General features: G+C 36.5%; 3 protein-coding genes across 3 annotated transcripts; 1 reads left to right on the top strand and 2 right to left on the bottom strand.

The window, feature by feature from the left end:
* Positions 1-90: 90 nt before the first annotated feature.
* On the bottom strand, positions 91-8,992 carry LOC134755940 (hydroxymethylglutaryl-CoA lyase, mitochondrial). The gene is made up of 6 exons (XM_063692641.1): positions 8,792-8,992; positions 8,312-8,457; positions 7,770-7,893; positions 6,054-6,266; positions 5,153-5,341; positions 91-458 (listed from the first exon to the last, which is right to left on the bottom strand). The coding sequence occupies exons 1-6, from the start codon at positions 8,855-8,857 to the stop codon at positions 186-188; spliced, it is 1,011 nt and encodes a 336-aa protein (XP_063548711.1). The 5' UTR covers positions 8,858-8,992; the 3' UTR covers positions 91-185.
* A 4,669-nt stretch (positions 8,993-13,661) lies between these two features.
* On the top strand, positions 13,662-15,608 carry LOC134755941 (keratinocyte-associated protein 2). The gene is made up of 4 exons (XM_063692642.1): positions 13,662-13,819; positions 13,908-14,062; positions 14,518-14,645; positions 15,447-15,608. The coding sequence occupies exons 1-4, from the start codon at positions 13,816-13,818 to the stop codon at positions 15,553-15,555; spliced, it is 396 nt and encodes a 131-aa protein (XP_063548712.1). The 5' UTR covers positions 13,662-13,815; the 3' UTR covers positions 15,556-15,608.
* Positions 15,609-15,671: 63 nt separating this feature from the next.
* LOC134755938 (rab11 family-interacting protein 2-like) lies at positions 15,672-18,934 on the bottom strand. The gene has a single exon (XM_063692638.1). It carries the CDS (start codon positions 18,842-18,844, stop codon positions 17,405-17,407), a length of 1,440 nt encoding a protein of 479 aa, XP_063548708.1. The 5' UTR covers positions 18,845-18,934; the 3' UTR covers positions 15,672-17,404.
* Between the last annotated feature and the right edge of the window lie 1,319 nt (positions 18,935-20,253).

The following is a 20,253-nucleotide window of genomic DNA, read 5'->3' as shown; positions in this document are numbered from 1 at the left end:
CGTACCCGCTCACATGATAAATGATAAAAAAACCTGTATTATTGGCCGACGCTCACCAACACAAACATCAACTTTAAGTAAACAACAACGTGATAAGCATATAAAACTTTATTTACCTGTGCGTTTCATATGTACATATTTACATTCTGATTAACATATTGTTGACATCCTTAAGTAATAACGTGCTAAAGTTCACAAGCTGCAATTTTGACAATATCTTGGTGATCTGTGAATCTGTCACCTAGAGCTCTGTTCACTTTGGAGTCGGTGGGTTTTCCTAGGAAGTTGGATATGTATCGGCCCGCCTCGACCAGCTTCACGAGGTCTATATGCGTGTTGACGCCGAGACCATAAAGGTGGTAGACCAGGTCCTCGGTAGCGAGGTTGCCGCTGGCGCCCCGTGCATAAGGGCAACCGCCCAGGCCCGAGATCGAGGAGTCCACAGTCGTGCACCCGAACTGCGAACACATGGTGTCTTAACATAATTAGGTTAATGATATCTACATATCTACTTATGTCGATGACGTAATCTTTGCGCGCCGTTACTATATTGAGCGGGTTTAAGTAGGTACCAACAGCATGTCACTTAACTGGTTATAATTATTGCTTGAAAGGCCTTATGTCGTTGCAAATAACGAAGTGTAGATAAGACGACATGTATATCTATATATTTTTATCAGCTGTTGTTGGTTGGTAACAATGGACTCAAATATGAGTAGGTACCTATGCCTCGCCTGATGATTACCCGATAAGTAGGTAGGTATGTTATTTATTCGCGTTGGTGACCCTTTAAAGGTTTCACAGATTTGCTGTATCAACATTTGTTCCGTGTCTGTCAAAATAGCGGATCTTAAGAAGCTATAGCGGCCAATTTGGTTGCGACTGTTGAGTGTTGGGATTGTGTTTTTCTCACCACGACAGGGCTTACCGTGAATATCGAACTATTCAAGCGATAGAGAGGCAAATAGCTAGGCGAACGAATTTTTAATTACCCCTGACAGAAGGAGAGAGCATACTGTACGGATGTGTGTAGTGTGTAGCCGCTCACTACGGTATCAGCGATTTGTTGTAGGTGGTTCCCTATTGTGTTGCAGAAAGTTTTTTGACATATTTTTGTATTGCATAATGTTACTTGGCAGAAATGTCGTTTGGCAGAATTACCTTTCACATAACGACTGCTTTTCGCATAATATTACTTTGCAGAATTTCTTTTTGCATAATATTATTTGGCAGAAAACCCTAACCTAACCACCACTTAGAGAAATCTGCCAAATGAATATTATGCGAAATGACTATTATGGCTAGTATATATTTACGGGAAAGTATCATTCGACTAAAAGTTTTCTGCGATACGTGTTATACGAAGTGTATTTCTGACAAATAATATTCTGCCAGATGAGGGGAACCCGTTGTGAGTACATGATTTAGTGCCCTCTAGAAAATACCTACTTTACATATACAGGTATGCTTATCTCCAAAGCAGCCACAACTTTCGCGAGGCGTTTTAAACAATACATTTCTGCATGTCTGTAAACACAGTATTTCTTTGTGTGTTGCCTCTCTCTCTCTCTCTCTCTCTCTCTCTCTACGGTTCAAGCGATTTGTCGTATGATTAAAGGCCTTCGCACAACACATATATTGAAGTGCCAAATACGCTTAAATAGGTATTTTAGGTACTCCAAAACAGCCACAAATTTCGCGAGCTATTGAGCTTAAAAGTGCGCTCTCAGAAACTCAGTCGTTAGATACATACATTTCATGTCTATATTCATATACATTATCAGTCTACAAACACCCGAAGACGCTTGCTTCGCTAAGGCTACGAGTACAGATGCTGAAAACGACCACGACCACGACTTAAGTAACTACCTATGAAAACGCCACCTCAAATACTCAGAACGATTTCAATGGCGTTTTTTTCGCACAGATATATCTACGTGCTACATCAAAACATAGCAGGGTTACTGAACAAAGCCGATGCCTTAGCCGTCTACCTGGAAGACCTAGCAACGAACGGGAAGTCCATCGATGTAATATGCATCACTGACATTCGCTAAGCATTTCATGTTGGATGGCCTTGAAGATAATTAATTATTCCCAATTTCAAACTCGCTGCCTGTTTTTCAAGGGATAGTCGAAGAGGAGGAGCGTGTATATTGATTTAATTGAATTTAGAGTACCTACGTAGAACTAAGTAATGTCAAAAGTTTTTCTGTGCTGTGCCGTTGAATTAGTAGCTATGTCACGGGACTCACGGGATAATTAATTATCATTTGTTTGTATAGAACACCCAACTCTAATATTAATTTGTTTTTGCCTCTCTCTCTCTACGGTTCAAGCGATTTGTCGTATGATTAAAGGCCTTCTCACAACACATGTATTGAAGTGCCAAATACGCTTGAATAGGTATTTAGGTACTCTAAAACAGCCACAAATTTCGCGAGCTACTGAGCTTAAAAGTGCGCTCTCAGAAACTCTTAGCCGTTAGATACATACATTTCATGTATGCATACATTTCATATACATTTTGAGTCATGCCACGAACCACCAACCAACCAACCAACCAACCAACCAACCAACCACCAACCAAACAACCAACCACCACCAACGCCGCCGTCAACGTCGGGCCGTGGTATCGGCCAATGTTCCATGTGTTCTGGAGCCACCGGGTTTGTCACGCACGGATGGCAAGAGGCCGGACGGGTTAACGTTGGTTCCCTGGCGGAAAGGGCGTTGTCTCTTATGGGATGCAACATGCTGTGTAAGTACATATGCTGCGTCTCATTTGAGACACGCTCTTAACGCTGCAGGATCGGCGGCGGAAACGGCTGCAAGGCTCAAACACGCCAAGTACTCCGCCTTGGAGGTGGTGTACGATTTCGTACCGGTTGCTGTGGAGACTGCTGGACCCTGGGGTAATGAGGCTCTGGAGCTTTTTAGGGAGTTGGACAGGCGTTTAAGGGAGAGGGGTAATGATCCCCGCTCTGAATCTTGGCTGGTCCAACAGGTTTCCATCGCCATACAGCATGGGAATGCTGCAAGCATTATGGGAACTTTTGGGCCGGTCTTGGTGCAGGGTGGGGATGGGCATTAGTTATGGTTGTTTTTGACGAAGCTTATTGCAGAAGTTATGTTTTGTATTAGTGTTAATGTAGAATAAGGTCAGGACGAAGCGATTTTTTTTGCGCGGCGATTTTAATATTAACATCCTAAATAGAAACAACTAGACCAGGGGTCACCAAATGGCGGCCCGCGGTCCGCATCCGGACCGCCGATGTTTTTTAAAAATACGTAGGGGTTGGATCAAAAACTAAGTAATTAATTCCGACTCACGCTTGACTGCACATTTCTAATAGGTTTTCCTGTGATCTATAGGTAAAGAGCTATTTTGTATATTTTTTTTCAAAATTTTAGACACAGTAGTTTCGGAGATAAAGGGGGGGGGGAATAGTCATTTTTGGCTATTTTCATAAATAACTTTTAAACTATTTATTTAAAAATTAAAAAAATATATATATATGTATTTGAGATTCTCATAACGAGCTCTTTCATTTGATATGTAACACGATATAGTCTTAAAAACTTTAGTTTTTAATTTTCTCATTTACCCCCCAAAAGTGGCCCCATGTTTAAAATTCATTTGTTTACGTTACATGTTCGTCTTTGGGTCACAAACTTACGTATGTCTACCAAATTTCAACTTAATTGGTCCAGCAGTTTCGGAGAAAATAGGCTGTGACAGACACAGACGGACAGACAGACGCACGAGTGATCCTATAAGGGTTCCGTTTTTTCCTTTTGAGGTAGGGAACCCTAAAAAGTAGTCAAAATACATACCGTATAACTGTACAACTTTGCCCGCTTTTTGCAGTCTTTTACTTTTTTTTCAAGTTTGTTGGTCTATATTGCATTACTTATCTGTGGCAATAACATATTGACATACTCCTCTTTGTGTGAGTGAGCTAACCGTAGTCGAAATAAGTTTCTGTACTGTAGAAAATGTGTCTTAAACAGGCGGGCCAAAAAAATGTAAAAATTTCAAGATTGCCTACTTTTACTTACAGTCTCTTAACTCCACGATTATCATCTTTATGGTCATGACTTTGCTATTCTTCATACAAAATCCTAAATATGCTAGGGTTGTCAATTTTCACTTCTACCCAAATTTTAAAGAAACAATCAAAAATCAACATTTTTTTTTTACTGCAAAGGAAGTATACAATAATATAAAAATTAACAAAAATATTAATTATTCAAAAGCACTGCCATTTTTACTAAGCATTTAAAGTTGGTAACTACAGATAACATAACAAGAAACTTTTTTAAACTGCAAAGGAAGTATAAAGTAATATAAGTAAAGCGGTTGTTGCTTATATTTCCTCTTAAAATTAGCAAAATAACTTTAAACAACGTTGCATGGTAAATGCCTCCTCGCAAGTCAATAATAACATACCGACTAGTGACAACCCTAACGGTAAAAATGTGCTGGGCAATGTTGTGAAAAGTGATACGTAAAGACGATCATGAGATTGTCCACGATCATAATTACAAAAGTAATGCATATAACGTGTTGAAACTTCGTCTACATCGTTTCTAAGCTGCATATTATTTACAGTTAAAACTACATCCCTGTAGGACTCTCCTGGACCGATATCCCACCGAAGTTTTTTTAACTTTTTTTTTGCCCGCCAAAAAACACGGTCTCACTTGAAGCCGGCTCACGCGTGACGCGTGACTGAAGTTAGGCACACGTCAACTAATAGGCCAGTGTTGCCAGCAATATGATTAGCTATAAACCACAGATTGAAAGGGAGGTGTATCTGTTACTAGTTTTATGATATTTCGCTTCTACTGAAATGTGATGCGGTGGGCAAAGCAATGTTGAAAAGGCAAAGTTGTAACTTTCTACGGTAAGTAAAAAAATAACGAAAAAGTATGCACAGGTGCTTCACTTTAATACCGCGAAATTATTGAAATGCTCCTCAAGACTATTGCGTTGCTCGCGCGCTCGACCGCTATTGGTCCAGGATAAATAAATCATTTGACTGACTATAATATTACTATGGTAGGTGTGTGAGGCCTCTATATAGTTTAGGCAATTTGTATCATGATTAGAACCCTCCTCCTATCAGGTTATGCCTAACTTTCTTACCTCCAAAGCAGCCACAAGATTCGCGAGCCCCTGTCCGTAGGTATCATGAAAGTGCACGGCGACCTTTTCTGGCGGCGCCACGGTCAGCACCTCCTTCAAGAGCCGGCGGACGGAGCCAGGCGTTCCCACGCCGATGGTGTCTCCCAAGGAGACCTCGTAACAACCCATGGCCAGCAGGTCTTCTGACAGCTATTTAAGAAAACATTTTAAATGCACCCCACGAATTGCACCTTCAATCTTCTTCTAAGACAGGAGTAATGACTTTCCTACAAAAATAGGTGCTAATAACTGGTACTTTTCAGTGCCTACTATTTGGCAGTTTATGTAGGTACAAATAAAAACCTATGTTTAAACCTATAGTTGGTCAAGCAAATCTTGTCAGTAAATAGGAACAAAAAAAACTATACTCATCCTTTTCTTTTGGGTGCTAGTACTAGTGTAAGACAAAGATAGTATGATTCTCTCTGTCTATGTTTGAAATGAGACAGTCCCTTGACAAACTATAGTTATTACCACCTGGGTAAGGAAAGGGAAAATTTTGTAGAAGGACGGCAAAAGTTACAAATGGTAGGCAAGTTTTAATTGATAAGAATGATAAGATAAGTAGTTAATTTCGCGAAAACTAAAAGCAAAGGTTGCGCTTCACGTGTCAAAAATGTAAACTTTCGTAGCAACCTCTAGCTACTGGGCGGTCACATCGAAATTCTAAAAAGCGGATAAAGCGGAAATGATTTGATAAGTTTATACACTAAATGCCTCTGCACACCAGATGCGTGCGCGATGATCCTTATGAGAGACTGCACACCGCTTGTGTGACGTGTGCTTTCACGGCTCAGATAAGTACTATTTTAGCGCACGCGCAAGTCTACGCACACGCCTTAAATAACTACCTTTATAATACCTTAGCAATAGATTTAGGAGACGTAGGTCCTTCGTATGGGCACCCGACTACACAGGACACATAGCCGCGGAGCCTGATTCCGTCCTTCACCGCCTGCTCGGCGACCACTCGAAACCTCGCCAGACCCTCCTCCATTGAGCAGTTCAGGTTCTTTTGAGAAAATGATTCCGAACCAGCGGGGAATATGGCTATTTCCTCGATATTGCATGTTTTCTGTTGGTAGAAAATTTAATATCATTTCTACAATATTCGTTACTGCATCCTTATATTACGTAATAAATGAGTAGGTAAATATCATTGCTATCATGGGACAATATTACACAACTGTTCTTACACTTAGCTAGGCCCACAGTGGGGTTAATCTCAATAGATTTTGTGGTCTATGCCGCCCATGCCCTTTAGGGAGACTAGCCCAGGTGGAAGACTTGAATCATTTATATTATAAAAGTGTCAAAATAGGTATACAATACAACATATTAAAAAATGTGTTGTTTAGTTTTGGCATTCATAGCATACCCCCATACCTATATCAAAGAGAATACTCATACTCATAGAGAGAGAATAGATAGTATAGAGGGTTATTGTGATATTAAACGTATTAATAACGGGTCACTCACGTATTTTAAGTCGAAAACGCTCGACATCGGGCGCGGAGGGCTGCGGCCCGCAGTCTGTGCCGGTCCGTCACCGTCGACGCAAGCTCCTGATGACGCCCCTCGGTACGGAGTGAATCATGTCGAGCGTTATCGACTTAAAATACGTGTGACGCGTTATTAATATGTTTAATATGTCTGTGTCTCACGGAAGTTTGGTTATTGTGATAGTAAATTTTGTAGTCACAAGTTATTTACTACCATCTATCGACACACGATTAAAACTAAAAATGAAAATGTAAATAAATGTTTTTTTTTTACCCAAAGGGTAAAATCGGGACCCTATTACTAAGACTCCGCTGTCCGTCCGTCTGTCTGTCTGTCTGTCACCAGGCTGTATCTCATGAACCGTGATAGCTAGACAGTTGAACTTTTCACAGATAATGTACTTCTGTTGCCGCTATAACAACAAATACTAAAAACAGAATAAAATAAATATTTAAGTGGGGCTCGCATACAACAAACGTGATTTTTTTGCCTAATGGTACGGAACCCTTCGTGCGCGAGTAAGAACCGCGCATGGCCGGTTTTTTTAATATAAAAACATATATATATACATATATAGTTGGTCAAGTAAATCTTGTCAGTAGAAAAAGCCAGCAAATTTAAAAAATGTAGGGGCGAAGTGATATTGTCCCATGAAAAATTTGAATTTCGCGCCTTTTTGTACTGACAAGATTTGCTTGGCCAACTATATATGTATACATACATGGATAAATGTTTTTTTTTTAGAATGTCATATGACTGACTCATGTTTTTTCACTGATGTGTTAAAATTGTTAAACATCAAAAGGTGTCGTCAACGCCATCTAGCCGAGTATAGGCCAAAGTTGTGGCGCCATCTATTCGAGAATGACTTTTTCTTGATTTCCAAGTGCATTTCACAGTACACCTACATTATTCAAATTGGCTGCCATTTTCTACAGACAGAAATGGCTTGTCAAACTGTAGTCACTACCTAACCAAGAAAAGGTTATGGGAGCTGTTAAATGAATGTTATGTAATTCTGCTATTACAATGAAGAATCTAGAGAGGTGTTGTTATTTATTGAGTTAATACTTACAGCCAATTCATAGCCCTTAAGGTTAGGTATTAGTACAGGATAGTTAACTCCGGGTTCCCTTTTAATGGTCTTCATAACTTCCGCTCCATCACTCATTTGCTTCATCCATTTGGGACTAACAAAACTGATGGGAATAAAATTAGGAATCATTTTTACAATTATAGTTACTTAAAATCATTTTGATTTGGATATTTTTAATTAAAGGTGCTGAATGTTGCTTTATAATTCTTTATTATTAGTATCTAAGCAACTCCACCTAATTAGAGCAATATAACTATTGGCCATTTAAATTAGGTTCACCTATATGTGAAAAATTTACTACCTATGTAAATGTCATGGAAGTCCATTGACTCCATTTTCAGTATTTGAGTTTTCTATAATTTTGGTAAGTATTTAAGTCATAATGACAATATTGTGCATGCATCCCATGACATGGAAAAGGGCAGCATCCACTCTATATGTATATAACAGGAAAGTACCATTAGTATAAAAAGGCTTGTTGAAAATATGATTTTTTAGCAAGATGCCATTGATATGTATACCTTGCAGATTCAATGTCTTTAATTCCAGCTGCCGCTAATTTGCTGATCAACTCAACCTTAATTTCTGTAGGAACAAACTTGGCTTCATTTTGTAGACCATCTCTGACACCCACCTCATAAATTCTGATTTCAGAGGATTTAGTACTCTAAAACAAATGAATGTACATATAATGTATGTATATACATAGTTGGTCAAACCAAATTGTCAGTAAATAAGAATTAAAAAAAATTATACTCACCCTTTTCTTTTGGGTGCTAGTACTAGTGTAAGACAAAGATAGTATGATTCTCTCTGTTCATTTTTGAAATGAGAGTCCTTTGACAAACTATATGTTTGTTATTATTAACATATGTTTTTAGTGCCAAAACAAAAAACATTAACATTTAAATTTTAAGCTATTTGGGAACGAGAGTTTCAAAAACACGATCGGCATTAACTTCTTATATTAATTACAAAATCATTTGTTAATTAATACTCACGTATTTACTGCAATATGTTAAAGGTCGAGCCAGTTTACCTGCAGATAATTTAATACTGGAAAACATGATTGATAGTTCACTTATAATAATGTACGCTGTACGTAATAAATGCCGAGCAGAAAGAAAACAATCAGCCACTACGAAGTATTTTAATTGACTCAAGCTTGAGCCTATTTTTTATCACAAAAGTTTTAAATCTCTTATCAGTAGTTCCCATCTGGTTTTTCTTCTGTCTGACGTCCGTTCAAAATATTATCTACACGACCTGACTGAGATAATAGGTACGGTCGGTACGGTTTAGGTCGCTTTTTAAAGTACTAATAGACGTACATGACCACGATCATGGTTCGGTCCACATATCTCTTTCTCGCTCTAACCCATAGCTGCGTGCTGTTCGGACATTTTGAAACCACTTTCCACACAAGGGGTCAAACACCAGGGTCGCGTTTTATACGAGACTTGTAATCTAATCTGAGGACCTACCGCGAACCAAGTTCGACGTGTTGCCTCCCTCACACTTATGTATGAATTTACAAGTGCGACAGAGAGGCAACACGTCGAACGTAGTTCGCGGTAGGCCCGCTGGTAATGACTGTGTCATTTCAAACATAGACAGAGAGAATCATACTATCTTTTTAATACAGTTGCTCAAAAAGTGCTACTTTTCGTGGCTGTTTAGCGTGCGGAAAGTTGGTTTTCGCGAACTAGTGCTTTTTACTTTTCCAATTTTTTAAAATTTTTACTTGTTCCAATTCATGACTACTTATTGATGAGTGTTAATATTAGTTTCCTTTAAACGTCGTAATCAACATAAAAACCTACTGTTAATGTAAGAATACGAAAAATATGCATATTTCATATTTTATTACTTACCTCTTCATCATTATAAGTATTATTAACACGTTTATTTTTTAATGTTTAAAACCCGTTCTTAATAAGTTGTCTGAATGGAACGGAACGCCTGTCAAAGAAGAGGCGTATTTTCTTACTGCAAGAATGTTTTAAGTTTCCAAAGGCAACATTCGATATTGTTTTTATAAATATACGATACACAAATAATTGTAAATAATGATATTTAGGTAATAATAGTACAATGTTTTAATATTTACAATTGTTTCTGTCTTATAGAAAATTCAATAATTCAAAAGTTCAATAAAAAAATATTCTAGTCGAATAAAAGCTAGAAAAACACCTCTTCATAATGTCAATGTCAATGATGTCACAAAGGCCCTCCACACCTCACACACTCATGCGCGAATCGCGGCGCGAAGCCGCGAACATGAGTGTGGAGGCTAATTTCGCTAATCAGCGAAATCGACTCCACACTCGCGTTCGCGGCTTCGCGCCGTGTAGTCTGGAGCGGGCTACAGAATTAATAATATAAAAGTTTCGAATTCCATTCCTTACTTGTTGCTTTTCTTATTTTTTCGCAACTGTATTAAAAAACGTCGATCGATACACGTGCGGAAATGTCATTCTTCACTCGTCCCGAGTCTTGCCACGAGCCGTAGGCGGTACTCGTGAAGTAATGACATACTTTCCGCACTAGCATCGAAATGTACTATTGTCTTACACTAGTACTAGCACACATAAGAAAAGGATGAGTATAGTTTTTTGTTCTTATGGTTTGACCAAATATAAATAAATAAATATTATAGGGACATTCTTACACAAAAGTCCCACGGTAAGCCAGGCGCGGATCCACCGTTGTGGGCACGATGGGCATGCCCACAACCTTAATTGAGTCCCCGAGTAAAATTACGCCGATTTTTCGCACACGCTTTCGCAGAAATTTCAGTACGCAGAGAAGTTGGCATAATATTGATACGCGGATTTACTTTTTATAGAATGATCGTTTTCCGTCACGATTACCCGAGTAGATAACCATTGGTCGAAACACCAGTAAGTGATCATGTGGTATTCATTAGAAATTCTTGCATGTTAATATCAGCTGGCCACAGAGTCCTAATTATTTGCAAGAATAAAGATTATTTACTAACAGGGGCAATTATTTTTAGCTTGTGGGAGTTATGGGTCTTATAAATCTTAAACATTCACAAATATTAGTACAATTTCCTAAAATAATGCCAGCTTTTAATTTACAGCTGTAGGAGTTTTTTTAGCGTAGTTTGCGTAGCGTTCAGTTTTATATTTATCTATGTATAAAAAGTGCTATCTATGACTCAATGAATCAATGTTGTAAGTAATGCAATTGCTAAATTACTAATTTAACTGTAAAATTTTCACCACACCAGCTGGTAAAGGCTGATTGTTCAAAAAGTGATGAGAAAGTTAAATTAAATTAAATTAACAAGTTTGGGAACAAATCAAATGATTTTATTAAATATTTTGATTTGTGTTTTTTTTCAGTAGTCACACTACTATATATAAATTAAAAATTGTAATAGATGTCATATGGTGGTGGTGGTGTCAGTGGTGAAGGCCGGATCCGGCTCACCACTGGAGGGCTTGGCCACTTTTTCTTTAATATATGACATCTATTACAATTTTTAAATTAAATTAATTAATAAGATGCAAATTTTGAGATGTTTCTTTATGTTAGCTGGTAGAATTGACTTTTAAATGATGATTTAGTTAGAATGATAAATATTTGGATTTTGGATTTGATTTTGTTTGATATCTTACAGTAAATATTTTCTACGGGCTGGTGTGGTGAATTTTTTTGTAACCCTCGCAATGCTCAAGATTCCATTTTTCGCTACTCTAACTCTATTAATTATAAGGTATTCAAAATTCATTTAAAACTGAAAAAATGTGGTGTATATTAAACACGTCAAAGCATGTACTACTGTTAGAAATTTATCTTAAAGATATTTTTTTATAAGTTAGGCAATTATTAATTTAAAAAAAATCTTGAACTTACGTCTTTTTCGTAAACTAAAACTATGTAAAAAAAATTTTTTTACGCCAATTATTTTAACATTTTATTAATTTACAACAAAGCCGAAATTTCGAGAAAAATGTGTTAATTAATAATTGCCCAACAACAGTAACATTCTTTAACATGTTTAAAATACACGATAGTTTTTTTTTTAATTTTTTAAATTTTTAACTAGATTTAGATTCAGATGTTAAATTATTTTATTAAATTAATTCCACAAAACAACATTAGAATTAAGTAATACAGGGTTGACAAATTCACATCCGCAACGTAGGCTTCGTCATGGGTACAACCATAAATCGGCAACAGGCGTCGTCATTACACACAAACAATAAAGCTATCCGCAACATTCAGATTGATTTATTTCATAGTATTAAATTACATTATAAATTATTTTAAGCTAATCTATACGAATTTAATAAGTACCTTTAGGAATGTTTTTTCATTTATTAAATATTAATAGTTTATGATATATTGGCAAAAAACAAAATACTTACCATCCATACATGCAACATTGCATACATTTAATATGATAAATGCGAAAGTCTGTCTGTCTGTGTGTTACCTCTTCACACATAAACAGCTGAACCGATTTAGTTGAAATTAGCATCAGGGATAGTTTGAGTTCCGGGGAAGGACATATGATAGTTTTTATCCCGAAAATTATCCCTTAAGAGGGTGAAAAGCGGGGTGGAATCATGGTGGAATTGAGATAATTAATTATTTGTCTGATAATTTGTGTGCATATTATGCTCAAATTGAATGATTGCTACAAGACTTTCTCCAGGCGCTAAACTTACTCTAGCTGCTGTTACTGATTCCACGCAGACGAAGTCGCGGGCAAAAACTAGTAATATTATAAATTCGAAAGTCTGTCTGTCTGTGCTCTTCACGCTTAAACCGCTGAACCGAATTAGGTGAAATTTGGTATAGAGATAATAATATGGGGAAGGACATATATAGGGTAGTTTTTATGGGAATCGATAAAATGCAGATTTGATAAAAAAATTAGATTTTTCACCATTTGATTTGAACTTGTCGACTACTTAACGAAATCTTTAATAAAAAAATGCATAAAATCTTACAATAATTATTCTTCTAATTAACACAGAAGCGAATTGAACGGTAAAACTAGTAAATGTCGTCTAAAAGTTAGATGGTTGGCGAAATGTTGTCTGTGAATCGATAATCTGCGAAACATTGGTAGGGGAATCATTAGGGGGGTACCCCTAATACACAACACATGTGACGTCACACTTATACGGTCTATTGAGATCGGGATCATCGTTCAAGCGTCATGATTGTTCATGAGCGAGTTCGTACTCTGACTCTTACTTGCCGATTTTCGTGTGGCTGTGACCACAACCTTTTTTGGGGGCTGGATCCGCGCCTGCGGTAAGCCCAAGGAGGCTTATGTTATGGGTACTCAGACAACGATTATATAATATATAAATACTTAAACACATAGAAAACACCCATGACTCAGAAACAAATATCTGTGCTTATCACACAAATAAATGCCCTTACCAGGATTCGAACCCAGGACCATCGGCTTCACAGGCAGGGTCACTCCCCACTATAGTAGACCCAAACCAAACGGACGACTGGGATCATATCTCGATCTCTCTCATCCTACTTTCGACCATGCGAGCGTGAATGAGAAGTTTTACGACCCCGGTCGTCCGTTTGGTTTGGGTCTACTATAGGCCAGACCGGTCGTCAACATGTCTCAAACAATTACATTTGTTTAATCGTTTTTAACACATTCACTGCCCCCAACGCACATGTGCGTTCACCGTCATACAAGTTTGTTCCTAGGCCACGCCCCCTGGCAGTGAATGCGTTAAAGCATGTTTATTTTGCCTTCTTTTTAAAACAATTGTGAACGGCCATTGCTTTAATATTATGCGATATTTGAGCCAAGTGAAAAAATGCTGATTTGTAAGGCCGATGGCTGTAACGAACTGTCAACAAGTCAACAAGTGAAGCGAAGTGACATGACGTGGTCGGTGTCGTCTGTCGTCGGTTTGTCGGTGTCGAAAAACTCGAAAAGAGCAATAGAAGCGGTGTTTTTGTCGGCTTTATAATTTACGTACAAATTGCATCAATTCATTAAGACAAAATGGGTAAATGATGATTAACTTGTTACAATACTTACGTATCTTGTGACTATTGTAAAATATAGTACATTCAAGTTATATTTTATCATTTTAGCTTTGAACAGCGCGACGTCTTTCGTCATATCATCGATATTAACTCTCCTAATATTTTCGGGAATGCAAATGTACAAACCGTGGCTGGTTAGGTCACCCATGACCATTATATTCGGAGGCTACCTTGGATCCGTCATGTTCATGTTCTTCGTTACTGTATCCTTTATAAACAAAATACATCTAAAGATGTGACTACGGATTACGCGACCAACATGCTGTAGTTCAATATACCCATAATAGCATATAAGTTCAAACCTCATAACAATCATAGTCATACATAGCCCAGTCCCCTTGTTGGTGGCATAACAATATCTTCCCTTAAATTCATATTCTGTCAACTTATTGTTCTCAATTTGACTCTTATAACTCTTAAAAAAACTACTAGTAAATCTTCATAGAAGTCACACGAAACTTCCAGACACCCACAAAGTATTTAAGGGATCTTGATTAGGATTAGGAAGTTGATTAGGAAAAATAATGTTTAAAACTTAAAATTTTGGATTGGTTCCATTGCTGTAAACTAGATTCATCCGAGAATATTAATTTTGTTATTTTTATATTACAAGTTTCCATAATAGTTGTATAATCTTATTTCCTTAACAATATTACAGGCCATAGGTAATCTAGAGGCAACTTTGTTTGGGAAGAACTTCCAGTTGAAGCTGCCAGAGATTGTGCTGTCTATGGCACTGTCACTTATTGCTGCGGGAATGGTGCATAGAATTTGCTTCACAACATGGTAAGATGATATAAAAAAAACCAAGTGCGAGTCGAACTTGCGCTCGAAGGGTTCCGTACCATTACGCGAAAAATGGCAAAAAAATCACGTTTGTTGTATGGGAGAGCCACTTTAATATACATCAAAATTTCAACTGTCTAGCTATCATGCGATACAGCCTGGTGACAGACAGATGGAATAGGGTCCCGTTTTTACCCTTTGGGTATGGAACCCTAAAAATAGATATTTTTTTATTTTGTTGTCTATTTGATTTATGTAAGTATGGAGGAAGCAGATTCAAATGCTTGATAAAAAACAGGGACCCTAGTCTGGCTATCTTCAGGCTTGAAGAAAAAAAAACTCATGCCGAAACAGCTAAGAGAACAGGCGAAGATGAAACGCAGCTTTAAACATAATTTAGGAGCCCCGTAAAATAATTTCACTGTCAAGGTGTACAGTGTTTAATTCTACTTTAGCCTGTCTTCTGTCCTGGTATCAATTAGTTCATCTCCATAGTTTACATACTTACCTTGAACAATGCCATTATGACTCATATCCTCCTTATTGAAGACTATGATAAGATAATAAGATTATAGAATTATTAAATGTATGACTAACCAAAGTTGAATAGCTTCTGTTTAATGTTTTGTTTACGATTGTCATTTGTTTGTTTCAGTTTCATATTTTCAATATTTCTCATTTACTACATGAACAAGTTGACACAAAAAACATAAGATTATAGAATTATGAAATGTATGACTAACCAAAGTTGAATAGCTTCTGTTTAATGTTTTATTTACGATTGTCATTTGTTTGTTTCAGTTTCATTTTTTCAATAATTGTCATTTACTACATGAACAAGTTGTCACAAAAAACTTATTCAACTACTGCACCAGTCGCTGCACCAACCAAGGCTCGTCGTCACAAGTGATTATCTTAATAAGTCAATTTTATAATATTTTATAATAAAGTAATTCGCTCATATTCTGTGTTTATTTTTTATTACAAACTGAGTGAAGGACAAAGGGATTAAGAAACAACAATCAATGCATTTGTTAGTATATAATTTATTTAATTATACTCAGTGTTATAGCAAACTTATCTGCCTCTTAACTTTTAGATATTAATACTAAATTAATTTAAGAGTTAGTAGTTCACCAATGTGGAAAAATAAACATTTTGTTAATCATCAAAAAATAGATATTTCATTTTGGCTGTTATTCATGTCTTTGCACTTTCATACAGCCATTAATTAAATACTCTCATAAGTTATGTATTAATAACTATGAGTCGAATACAACCTACTCTTATATTTTGTTCCATTTGTCTTTTGAACAAAATTATCACAAACAAAAAAAAAACCTTAGGCTAATTAACAGTATTGCAAATGTAGGTATTAAATTAAAGTAATAGGTAGTAATAAATTCAATCAATGAGTTGCCACTGCCAACATAGATCATGGGTGGGTTATTCCCACTGGTTACCACCAAGTTGTTACCATTGGTAACTACTGGGATTTTTTTTTACCACTGGGAAAAATAATTAACCGATCACTTCAGGCAGTTTACTGAAACACTAATTGACTTATGTAGTTACTGGGAATTATTTTTTCCAGTAGTTAACAGTGGTTACCACTGGTAACAACTTGTTGGTAACTACTAGGAAGAACCCACCATGGGCTACAGCTTTTAAGGTCCAGTTTTGCCACCAAGTCAATCAGACATTTAACAGTTTCAACTGAATAGAGAAAATCTTACTATTTATATGGAAATACATTTTGTAAATAGGTAAAAAAACTTCAACATTATGTAATAGTACCATTAGAAATGAAGCCAACAATTTTAGTAGCATTTAGGAAATGAAAAAAAAAAAAGAAAAAATAACCTTGTAACTTGATAATATCCTTTGTAAACTATTGTATGTTGGCCCGTGGACTTGAGGGGCCCAGCCCACTGACTATCAGTTGGTGAGACGATATCGGCCTGTCTGTTAGAACAAAAATTTTACAGTTCCGAACAACTGACAGGCCGATATCGTCTGGCAGACTAATAGTCAGTGGGCCCGTTCAGAAATATAATTAAAGATCTAGTTTTAAATATCAATTAGTCTTTTAGAAGTAGTGTGCATCTACTTACAATGCTTAACCCACAGATATTGCACTCTGGCATCTTATAAATAGAAGTCTAATTGTTTCTTAAAAGTAAGGTAATACAAGTATAGTAGTGGATACATTCACTTTAACTTAAAAACTACACAATAATAATAAAATCATGTCTGAAAAACCCTACATTATACAAATCCAAGATTGGAACAACAGACTGTTAAATAAATTTTAGAAATAATTTATGTGGATGATGTGAGTTTGGCACTAAAAATGGAAAATATATTCATTTCATAAGTAGATATGTTAAGAATGGACCACATTTTATAAAACGAAGGAAAATTGATTTATAACCAATTAGTATCACAGACTTTTTCAAACATGTAAGGCACATAGATGATTACATTAAACCGGCCTGTTTGCACTCATTCACATAGTGAAAGTTGAGCATTAACCTATAGACAACGCTTAGTTAAAATTCTAGAAAATAGTCATGCCATTCTCTTTCTTAAGATACCTGTAGTAATAATGGAAAAAATACCTAGAATAATGGGCTTTTATATTGGAAAGAACAATAAGGCTAGCATTATTTCTCATTATTGTTTTCAATACAAAAATAATAATTAAACAATGATTTTTTTTTATCAAAGACATGTCCAATCCAATATAAGGACATGAATTACTTATTCCTTATGTGCATGCTGTTATTTCTAGAGTAAGGATTTTGCAAGATTCTCGGAGTTGTTTCCATCACTCGCAATAGTAGCTCATCCAAATAATTTTCCATATCTTTGGTTTTCTTCTTTTCTGTTTCTACATCTCTTTGCATGTTGTACACCATTACAATCAGATCTTCTTTAGACTTGCCCTCAAGTTGCTGCAGAACTGTTTTGGGAATGCTGTTGTACACAGGATTGATGGAGTCTTCTTCAACAATATTTTCTTCTCCAACAATAATTCTTTCTTCAAGCAACTTTTTGGGTTTGTTGTTGTTACCAAACTTCTTAAAGAATTTTGGACTTGGTTTTTCTTTCAAAGAGCTTGGACTGTCAAGTTTTTTATTTCTTTCAAGGCTTGCAGATTTTTCCCTGTCTATCATAGTTTGGCTGACTGTATGAGATTGCCTTTTGGAGTAAAGCTTTTGGGACCATTCATCATCCTTGTCAATAATCTGGGAAGGTGGCCTTGGAGAAGTAAATGTGTCAAGGCTCAGTCGCACAGGTTTTTGAGGCACTGGAATGGACTTGTCAGAATTTGCTAAATTACTACTAGTAGATCTTCTCAAAAACTCTCCACCTCCCAGGTTTTCAAGAGAAGCATTCATTGGGGAAGGTGTGTATTTATGGCCTCGCGGTAGTGTGTTGACATTGAGGGAACTGCCAGAACTTTTGTGAGACAAGTCATCAAAAGCAAATTCATCTTCATCCTCACTAATGACACCTGGGTCTGCCTCTGTTGGTAAAGTCTTAGGGGTTGAGTGGTCTGGTGTGGACAGTGCAGAGTTTTTAAGATTTCCAATGCTTCCACTTAGAGATGATGAATCACTCTTCTTATCCTTTTTTGTCAAATTCATTTTTGATCCTAAGTTCTTAGCAAACTTTTTCAAACCCTTGCGTTTTTCGATACTGCCAATGCTCATAAGACTACCACCTACGTTTTGGGCGATGCTAGATAAGGATGACTTATGTTTGTCTTTTTTGCTCAGGTCAGTCAAACTGCCCTCCTTTACAGTAAAGGCAATCTTGACCTCTAACTCGCCTCTATTTTTGTCATTCTCCTTCCCTGACTTGCCTTGCAAAGTGTACCAACGGTTTCTAGGCCTCTCATAAACATCGAGGTCTTTTAACGGAATCGATATTTGACCTAGTAAATGATCTTTAACAATGTCTTCATCATACACTTTCAAAACAATTTCTGCAGTGTTACCCTGGGACGGTATACGCAACTCGCATTCCTCAAGCCACTCTACATTCTCAGTGGCTTTGTGTTTCACGGATGTTTGGAATTTTTCTTTGCCGAGGGCAATGGTAACAAAACATTTGTTAGTACCGTTTTTACCTTTAATTAGTAGTCCACGGGCTCTTTGGACCGTTACTTGAACGTGCGTTGGATCCCACATCGTATATGAAGTGATAGAATCGCTAACAGACAGGGTATTTGGGTAAATTTAACAACTTTTATTAGGTAAACTAATACTAATTCGTCTAAGCATAAACTAATGAATGTGTCTTATCTTATGTGTCATCAGCTGTATCGCTGTATCGTTCGGTACTTCGCCCAGGCCCAATATTTGTCTATGGATGACATTTGACGTCAGATGTTTTTACACGACTGCCCAAAAAAGGAGTGTATTGTTTTTTTTTATTTTTTTAGCAATTATTGTCATAAAAAACCTACTTATTAATATTATATTATAATATTAATAAGCGCTTAAAATTGTTATTCACGACGACACGACTACGAGCGCTAGCTAAAAACGAGGATGTCATTTCACTAAAATAAAACCGAAGAGGAGTGACTGTTTATGGTATTTAAGGTTTGTAATATCCTTTGTAATATAGTTTGTCAAACCAAATTGTCAGTAAATAAGAACAAAAAAAACTATACTCATCCTTTTCTTCGGTGCTAGTGTTACGGTTGAAAATCGTAACTTAGGTTTTGGTTTATGTAGGAATCAATCTCGTTTCGATACTCCCAGCGACATCTAGCAGCGATGCTGCAAAGTAGTGTTGGGTATGTTATGTTAAAACGATAGTCGGGTCGAAGGCGTTTAACGCCATCTGTCGAGGTCGGGTAATACCTTTTGGATAAAACCTGGTAACATTTATTGCACAATTAAAAAAAAGTTATTTCAACCGGTGTAATATAAATTAAGCTTGATGAGAATAATATATAGGTAAAGCCTTCGCCTTCTTGCTCCCCCTCGGTCATCTAGTAAGTTCTACAACAAATCCTTCACTTTCCAGTCTGTAAGGTTGTGGAATGCTTTGCCCATTGATATAAGACGTGCTCAATCCCTACCCATTTTTAAAAAACTTCTAAAAGAACACTATTTAAAATCTCTTTCTTAGTCTTGGTCCTTTCACTTACACAAGTTACACATATATATTTTTCTTTTTGTTCACGCTACCTGGTCGTTATACTTCTCTTGCTTGAATTCTCATTATGTATTTATATATTTTGTGTAGGTTTATGTAGTGTATTATTGTTGCTTAAATAATATATGTAGTTTATTTTTCATTGTTTGTAGTTTATACTTAGGTATTTGATTTGTAAACTTGTTAAAAACCTTTATTATTTTGCACTGCCCATTAACTTATTTCTAGCCACTGAATCGCTATCTGAAGGTTGTCTGGAAGAGATAAGCTTTTTAGCGATAAGTCCGCCTGTTGTTACCTACTCACTTATGTCTTGTCTTTGTTTGTAACATGTATTTTTCTTTGTAGTGCACAATAAAGTATTTTATTATTATTATTCTCTTTATTTATTATTTTTCTTATGTTAGGTTTTTTATAATATGCATATAAA

The sequence above is a fragment of the Cydia strobilella genome, chromosome 3, assembly GCF_947568885.1.
Source record: "Cydia strobilella chromosome 3, ilCydStro3.1, whole genome shotgun sequence".
Classification (NCBI taxonomy): domain Eukaryota; kingdom Metazoa; phylum Arthropoda; class Insecta; order Lepidoptera; family Tortricidae; genus Cydia; species Cydia strobilella.
This window is presented reverse-complemented; position numbering and strand designations above follow the sequence as displayed.

Bases quoted from the DNA above. Each gene is read 5' to 3' on its own strand.
- LOC134755940 (XM_063692641.1), bottom strand. From the start codon at position 8,857: ATGTTTTCCAGTATTAAATTATCTGCAGGTAAACTGGCTCGACCTTTA. The intron at 7,894-8,311 runs GTATACATATCA...TATTCCCATCAG, and splicing joins AAAGACATTGAATCTGCAAG to TTTTGTTAGTCCCAAATGGA. The intron at 459-5,152 runs GTAAGAAAGTTA...ATGTGTTCGCAG, and splicing joins ATCTTGTGGCTGCTTTGGAG to TTCGGGTGCACGACTGTGGA.
- LOC134755941 (XM_063692642.1), top strand. The intron at 14,063-14,517 runs GTATCCTTTATA...ACAATATTACAG, and splicing joins TGTTCATGTTCTTCGTTACT to GCCATAGGTAATCTAGAGGC. The intron at 14,646-15,446 runs GTAAGATGATAT...TGTTTGTTTCAG, and splicing joins AGAATTTGCTTCACAACATG to TTTCATTTTTTCAATAATTG.
- LOC134755938 (XM_063692638.1), bottom strand. From the start codon at position 18,844: ATGTGGGATCCAACGCACGTTCAAGTAACGGTCCAAAGAGCCCGTGGA.